Raw genomic sequence first — 8,192 nt, forward strand, 5'->3', positions numbered from 1 at the left:
TAGCGAACGTCCATTATCATAATGTTCCGTGAAGTGATATGCAGTCTTTACTGTGACTAAGTAATATAAATAAAAACAAATAAAAATTTGGTACAAAATACTGGCTGTTTTGGGGGTTCCCATGAGCCTGTAAGCAACCAGCCAAGTTCCATCCAGTTCAATTAACGTGGTAAAACTGAATTATTTATATTCGTGTCATCACCTACACAAAGTTGAACGGGAATTGCATGGCAGGATGATGAGTTTTACTTTTTAGACATTAATTATTGTCTCTGGCCTGTTAGCTGTCATCTAACATGAGCGAGATGGAACTACATGATAAATCTTATGAAAGAAACAAACAGACGTACTACCCTCTGCCTGTGTCGTAACTGCCTCCGTGGCCGAACGGTTACCATGCCGGACTGCCATGCAGAGGTCCCAGGTTCGATTCCCGAGTCGGGAGAAATATTTGTATGGCCTACATGTATTTCTCTCGTGAGTTTGGGTGTAATTTGTGGTTGTCTACGTGTGTGTCCATGGCACCCGCGACACAGGGTTTCCCTAGTGCGGCGCTATGTTGAGTGTGTACGTTATTATTGTGTACCCTGGGTACGTTCAAGCACTATTAACCGATTGTGTTCAAAATGAGAAAAATTATATTTATTTAATAATTTTATTATTGACTATACCTACTTATTATAGTCTGTGCCAATCTATTTTAGACGAAAACTAAACAAACCGGTTTGCACTCAACAAATCGCATAAGTAACACTTTCACAATATCTTATCACCACATTTCCCAATATTGATTCATTTGAAGAATATCGTAAAATCGTATTTGAAAATTAATAGTCTAAAAGTGACTATGTTTTATTATAGAGATATAGTCTATGGTTGCATAGTGCTATTTTTTTATAATATCAAGTGACAGGACGAAAGAGTCGTGCGTCTGATGGTAAGCTAAACAACATAAGTTGACAAGTCCCATGTGTCTGGAATTTCATCAGCACCGTTCAAAATCGAAACACAGTAAGTCATATTGTTGCTTGGCAGTAGAAATAGGTAAGGTGACAGCCCTGGACGAACTCTACTGCTATTAAAAGTTGTTGTTGATGCCATGTGGGTAACGTATCACAAAGTCGAATTTTTTTTGTCCGAAATAACGTTTGATCGAATTTTCATTACTGGATTTCAGGATATGTTGAATGTTTATCGCAAAGACACGATTAGGTTCGGTTTAAAAGCAAAAACATTTTCCTCTCAAAATTACTTTCGAGGTAACATTGACTTACAATTATATGGACGTCGGGTCCGCGCTAAAAAGTGTCCGAACTTATAGGGCGTAAAAATCGTATACAGAGTGTCATTCACGCTTTAGTCTTCGTTTGTTCGACTGACAGCGAAGCAAGCAAAATTAGACAGACTGCGATGACATTACAATTTAAATTCAACGTTTTAGCTTTTTCATATTCCTTTAAATGTCACTACGTTTAAATAGGTTGACTGGGGGCATTTTTTTCGTGGTTTTTGTATTAGACCCGTCGTCCATTTATTTGTAAGTCAATGCGAGGTAATGAAATTTCGGTCAAACGTTAGTAACCTGCTATGTGAAATGAACTACAGTATAGGTCAAATTTTGAGTAAAAAGCAATAGTGGAATGATCGATTGTAGCGATGAAGCTATGACATTGTAAAGAAGCATCGAGTATATAACCAGAAACAGAGACGAAATAAGGGCCATATATTCCTGGTAACATATTAGCGATACAGCTCTTATAAATATCAACTCCCGTTTGCACTGAAATATAGACAGGCCAACTACTGACCTGTGCGTACGTCTCCGTATATTCCAAAAAATATTCTGGATTTATTGTAATAAAGATAATATCTTTAACAATGCCGTGCTGTTCCATTCGGTGGTGTCTAATTACAAAACAAACGGAATCACATTTCATCGGTAATTAAATATGTAATTTTGCAATTTTCGTTTATTATAGCAAAGCTCAAGTTAACTGGTCGATTTGAAGCGAAACAGTTGACGACACCCGCAGTTGTCACAGCAACGATATGGCAGAATAGTTTTGACATTTCGTCCCCGTGTCTGGCTACACACTCGATGCAAAGCTTTAAGGTGTCCGTGGTCGGCAGTGTGCGCCGCGGCGTCCGCCTGCGACGCCGACGCGCGGCCGGCGCTGTGGGGCTCGGTGGTGGTCTGCGGCGGCGTGGCCAACTCGGCGGGCTGGGCCGAGCGCCTGGCCAAGGAGCTGGCTGCGCGGGCGCCGTCCAGCCACCGCCTCAAGAGCCACGCCGCGCCCGCGCCCAACGAGCGCCGCTTCGCCGCCTGGATCGGTCAGTGCCCTCTCGCTTTATGTTGGTTAAAGGGCAAGTACGGGATTGCCTTGTATTCCCGCCGAGGCGTGTGTGGTGCTTTTCTCAAACGATGCGAGGAAATAATAAGACTGACGAGAGCGCGATGTGCAATAGAAAAAGCAAAAAATATTATTATAATTATTAATACAAAGATCGAACACTCATAAAAAATTCCTTCGATACCTATGAAGCTAAGATTTCTCATAGATGGCGCTACGACTAAAAAGTCGTTGAAAAAACCAAATACAACGATCGACGCACACACATAGAAAAATTCGTGAGGTCCGCTGGTTCGTTCCGTTGCTTAGTTTAGTTATAGCGTCTGGCACGGTAAGCTAGAAGACGTCGGTTCGATCGAAGGATTTTTTTCTTAGTATTCAATCTTTGTATCAATAATTATAACAAACTAGTGGAGTAATTTCACAAAAAATAATTGAATATCAATTCAATAAAAATTTACGAAAAAATATCAACTAACATTACAATTTATATCGATTGCTTAAAGAAAATGTTTTTCCAGTCACATTAATAATAGTAATCTGCTGAACTTCTGATGATGTGTTGGAAATGTATCTATTACTGTATTTTCATTATCGCTCTTCTCACTAGCACCCATTTTCGCGACCAAAAGACAAAAAAGACAAAAAACAAAAGAATGCCAAAACACTTTATATAAATGTTACCGCCATTTTCTTTTTTTTAAGTAAGCGGTACAGATAGGTATTTTTAATTTTCTCAGTTATAAACACTGGGCAGTTAGATGTATATGTTTTTTCATCACACTTGCTCGTAAACAGTGTCATGACGCGCAGGCAAAGTCGACTGTAATGTCCTAAATTATACCCACGGCCCTTTTACTAAATTTGTCTTGTAAATTCAGATTTTCCAGTAAATTTCAAATTTGAAAACTATTTGTTTTATATCTAATACATTATGGCTGACAGTGTCTGTTTCTTTTACATTACATTTTAGTAAGAATTGTATTATCTATGGAAGAATAGCTGACGATCTGTTTTAAAAAAAACCGCCATTCGCAAAATCCGTAAATGTTGTGTTGTGAAGCGATATTTATTCATACAAGAAATAGATTACCGTTGTATCTATTTCCTCGCAAATGTGGTGAAAACATTGTACATAACACGGGCGGAAAAATTAAAAACTCGAATCACACACACACACACACATTCTAATAAACTCCTGTTGATACTTTCTTATTTACCGCCCTTGACAGACAATACACGTACTATTAAAAACCAGATAATGTGTTTTTTAAATTGGTACAGTATGGGGAAACCCGAAACAATAGAAGATACAAGAAACCACTAAGTCTTCTTTTGTGAGAACAACTTTGACATAGTCAATTTTTTGGTCAAGCATGAATTGGCCATAAAAATTAATAAAATTGTTTAAAAAATTTTTTTGGTGCTAATCGACTCAGTTTCATGAAGGGTTCATTTCATTGTATGGGACAAAAAAATCGGGTATGGGACAAAAAAACTTAGTAAATTTTTTTTTTGTTACTATTAATGTAGTACGAGTATAATAATTGTAATTTAGTAGTTTTAGTTTCATATTTCGACTCATCCGAAAAACAAATTGCTATGTGATTTTACAGCGAATAGAGGTTAAAACATAATCTCGTTATTCAAAAGGCCTATTTAAAGGTGTTTTCAGATTTTTCATGTATTTATTAGTTCGTTTCGGAAATATACAATCGAACAACAGTCGATCTTGACTGTGGATACACAACAAACGAAATACAATGTCCCGAGAATAAGCAGCATCTTCCACATAGGTCTTTGTTCTACGGATGAGTAGATATTTTAATTTATTATTAACAAACTAAGAACAAGAAATATAAGAAAATCATGGTGGTAAAAAACCATGATATACAATGAATAAATATTTGATATATATTGATTTATCGTATTTCAAAATATATTTCGTAGCGCGCTACTACAAAAACACGTCGTCCTAATTTTGTCGATATGTCATTCTCACGGAAGAAAAAAACAATGGAAGTCCCTTAAGTCTTGATTAGTCGCATAACTCACTCATTTAAAATTTGAAACACTATGAAATCTTGGTAATAATTGGTCGTAGTTTACAATTTGTAAAGAAATAAATTCTGGACTGTTAATATAATTTAAACATTACCCCGTTGGCATATTCATGTAATACCATCAATACCTGTTATTGCAAACGACGTTTTGATTTTATATCGAAATTTCAATCAATATCCTGCCATCTAGCGGTTAATAGCTGAACGACGACGAATTCGAGATATTTGTTTAGTTCTTCAGAAAACGACTATATTGCATTTAAAGACTTAATGATGTTTCGAAACATAGACAATAGATAATAGTAAAAGTGCAACTATCATTTTTGCACTCCAACTTTTCTACGATTTTCGAGATAATCGACACGACCATAACGTCCGAAGCGAAAATGGCGGGCTGAGCTCAAGTTTGGTGAACTCCGCGGACTGTTGGTCCACGTGCCATGCAAACTAAGCACTTCCATTATTCTGTGATCTTTCTAGACAGTCTAAATTTTACGGAGTATAAATATATTTTTTCTCTCTTCAGGTGGCTCGATCTTAGCTTCCATTGGGTCGTTCCAGCAAATGTGGATATCATCACAGGAGTACGACGAGGGCGGCAAAGGACAACTTGAACGCAAATGCCCTTAACTGTAATGTTGTAACTTTAGTCTTATAGGAAATATTTGTAATTTTAATTGTAAGAGCGCGTTGTAATTACCAGTAAAGTGGTCGACATACAAGGTTATTTCTAAACTACTGACGTCTTAAACAACAATTTTTGTTCCATAACTTTTTACAAAACATAATGCATTGAACAAAAATAAACTTTTAAGTTTTTGTTGTACTATCCGACACTTTTTAGGAGTAAGTTTAAATGTGCAAACGTCCTTCCCAACGACTCCCACCCCCGCCTCTGCGTTTTGCATCGGACTGGTATTTACGCTAGCGCTTTCTTTTGTTACCGCACATAGTGATCTCCGTTTAGAACATAGTTTCCCAAAGTGATCGACCACTTTGGGAAACTACCCCAATGAGCGCTGAAGAGTCTTAGGGGGGCGGTAGGGGTCCTCGGAAGCAATTGGGGGCGTTGATGCTGTCCAGGGGGTGCTAACGCATTTGTAAAACAAAACCTGAATTATCTATATAAACTATATTATTATTATCAGTCATGGAACAACTAGTTGTTTATTGTTAGTAACAGTCATGCGAGGTTGTTTACAAATAACCCTGCTGTTAGTATACTGCCCTCAGAACGAAAAAGGGTACAACTGCTGTATAAAGTACGCATAGTTGTGCCTTTTTTCGTTACGAGGGCAGTATACGACACCTTGTGGTGTCCCACGGTTATGCGACACGGAGGGACAGCACTTTAATTATTGTACATAAGATATTTTGCTTCATGGACACATTACTTTAGTCTAAGTTATTGAATGTTTCTAATCTTCTATCAAACGGTGCCAGACGCTATGCCAATTAAGCACGGAACTAATCAGCGGACTTTACGAATTTGTCTATGTGCTTGTTGTCGGATCTTTGGTTTTGGTTTGTTCGACTGACAGCGAAGCAAGCAGAATTAGACAGTACTGCGATGACATTACAATTTAAATTCAACGTTTTAGCTTTTTCATATTCCTTTACATGTCACTACGTTTAAATAGGTTGACTTGGGACATTCTTTTCGTGGTTTTTGTATTAGACCCGTTGTCCATTTATTTGTAAGTCAATAATTTGTACCTTCAATATCTTCTTTATTGACTCACATTCACTTTTTATTTTATTAAAACTTCTTCAATAAATAAAATCGATTGTTTTACAAAAATCCAATAACAAAACGCATTAGGACATCACAAATTTTTTTAGACTTCGAGCTGTCAAAAGTTGAATAAATAAAAAATAACATAATATCTTAAATTAAAAGCTTACATTTACAAGTGAATAATTTGTCTATGAAGTAAAATATCCTGTCTGCATTATTTTAAGTACTTTCCCTTTATGTCTCGCCGTGGGGCACCCCGTGTGCCCATTCATTATTTTTTATGCGATCTTGACTGTACCATGAACCAATAACTCAAGAGTGCTAATTGCGATACAAGACAGCGTAGTCGGATATTTAGTACCTATTGGTACACCAGATGTCGCGACAAGTCCCTAATGACCATCCATCCCAGGCAACTAATCAGGCAAATGGGCCTTATATCATTTTTAAATATCAAGTCTCTGCGCTGAAATCACAAATTGGAAAGCTGAGATAATACAGTGCCAACAACTGACCTGTGTGTAATAAATTCTGTATTTATTGTAATAAAGATAATCTAACTATGGGGGGCTGTTCCATTCGGTGGTGTGGGAAAAACAGCAAAACATCTAATTACAAAACAAACGGAATCACATTTAATCGGTAATTAAATATGTAATTTTTCATGTTAAGCGGTGGCCAATCGGAGCGCAGTTGTCACCGTAATGATTTGACAGAATAGTTTTTAAACAAACTAAAAAACATTTCGTCTCTATTTCGAGTTATATAGCTAATAACCTATTTTTATAACTAATTTGTTTCACATTGATTGACAAGCTGCAATTTATCAAAGCTACTTTAATTTATAGTGATAACAAACAATTGATTTGTTTGTTGATGGCGCTTATTGCACAGATTTTTATGGATAGTGCCGGCTATTCTTTTATTTTGTTTAGGATTAACGCCATCTAATTTGTAACACACAATCTAACGACACGCATATTACTTAAATTTCAGAAAATAATGAAAATCAGGGTCGTATTCCAGAACTCTACTCAATGCTCAAGTCAGGACTTAAGCAGACTTCAGTTTGATTTCAAGCACTGGAAATACTACCCTAATGACAAGGTTGAGTATGATTTTCAGTGCTTTAAATCATACTCAAGTCCTGACTTGAGCATTGAGTATGGTTCTGGAATACGACTCTCAATATTTGAATTTATAATTATATTTCATATTAAATAGGAATTAATTGATATCCACGGCCATTTACATAATATAATATGTAAATATACTTGAAACTTAGAATTTACTGTCACTTATTTAATAATTTGGTGTTTATACGGTTATTTCATTTGGCCTGTTTTGCATGTTGTGGTCACATCAAGTAGGATACACTCTTATCTTGTCACTATACAAATGAAATACTGTTAGTTTATATCTGAATTGTATCCAGTTTTGTGAACCAAATAAAATAAATATCTAAACTTCTTCCAGGGGGCCTGCCACCTCTTAAAACAATATTATTTTAACCTTACATTGACTTTTCGTACGATGACGCGCTTCAAGTAAGCTTATTATAATGTTAAAACTACGATGTTTCATTGGCAGCTTTGTGACTATTCATTCACTCAGTTCGTACTATGACGCGACTTTAACAAAAGTAATAATGCTCTTATATCAAATTTAGCAATCTTAAAATAGTTACACGGATGCAATGGAAACTATATTATTTTCGAATTTATTGTCTAAATATTGATTTGTAATTTATACGTAAATTTACATATATCTCTACAATATTTTTTTTAATTTAACAGTACATAGGAAATAATTTGTCGTTAAATAAAAATACGCGATGTTTATTTCTTAAAATTATGACAGCGACATCTATATGCTCCTTGGCAACACTAACAGTTGACACTAGACTATAATTCCGAATTTACAACGTGACGACTCAGCCTGTTTTATGTATTTTTCTTCATGAAAATGCGGAAAAATAATTGAAAACAACGTAATTTTAATAGATTTCATTATTACATACATTTCTTTTTTTTTAGCAGT

General features: G+C 35.9%; 1 protein-coding gene across 1 annotated transcript in view; it reads left to right on the forward strand.

Moving 5' to 3' along the window:
• The window catches only part of LOC113232692 (actin-like protein 6A), a 12,759-nt gene extending 7,244 nt beyond the window's left edge, over positions 1–5,515 (forward strand). The window contains exons 6-8 of the mRNA XM_026467466.1: positions 285–367; positions 2,114–2,331; positions 4,941–5,515. Coding sequence (XP_026323251.1) covers positions 285–367; positions 2,114–2,331; positions 4,941–5,044 — 405 coding nt within the window. The 3' untranslated portion in view covers positions 5,045–5,515. The remainder of the gene's footprint in view (positions 1–284; positions 368–2,113; positions 2,332–4,940) is intronic.
• The last annotated feature ends 2,677 nt before the right edge of the window (positions 5,516–8,192 follow it).

This window comes from Hyposmocoma kahamanoa, unplaced genomic scaffold (assembly GCF_003589595.1).
Source record: "Hyposmocoma kahamanoa isolate Upper Pololo Valley unplaced genomic scaffold, ASM358959v1 77, whole genome shotgun sequence".
Lineage (NCBI taxonomy): Eukaryota > Metazoa > Arthropoda > Insecta > Lepidoptera > Cosmopterigidae > Hyposmocoma > Hyposmocoma kahamanoa.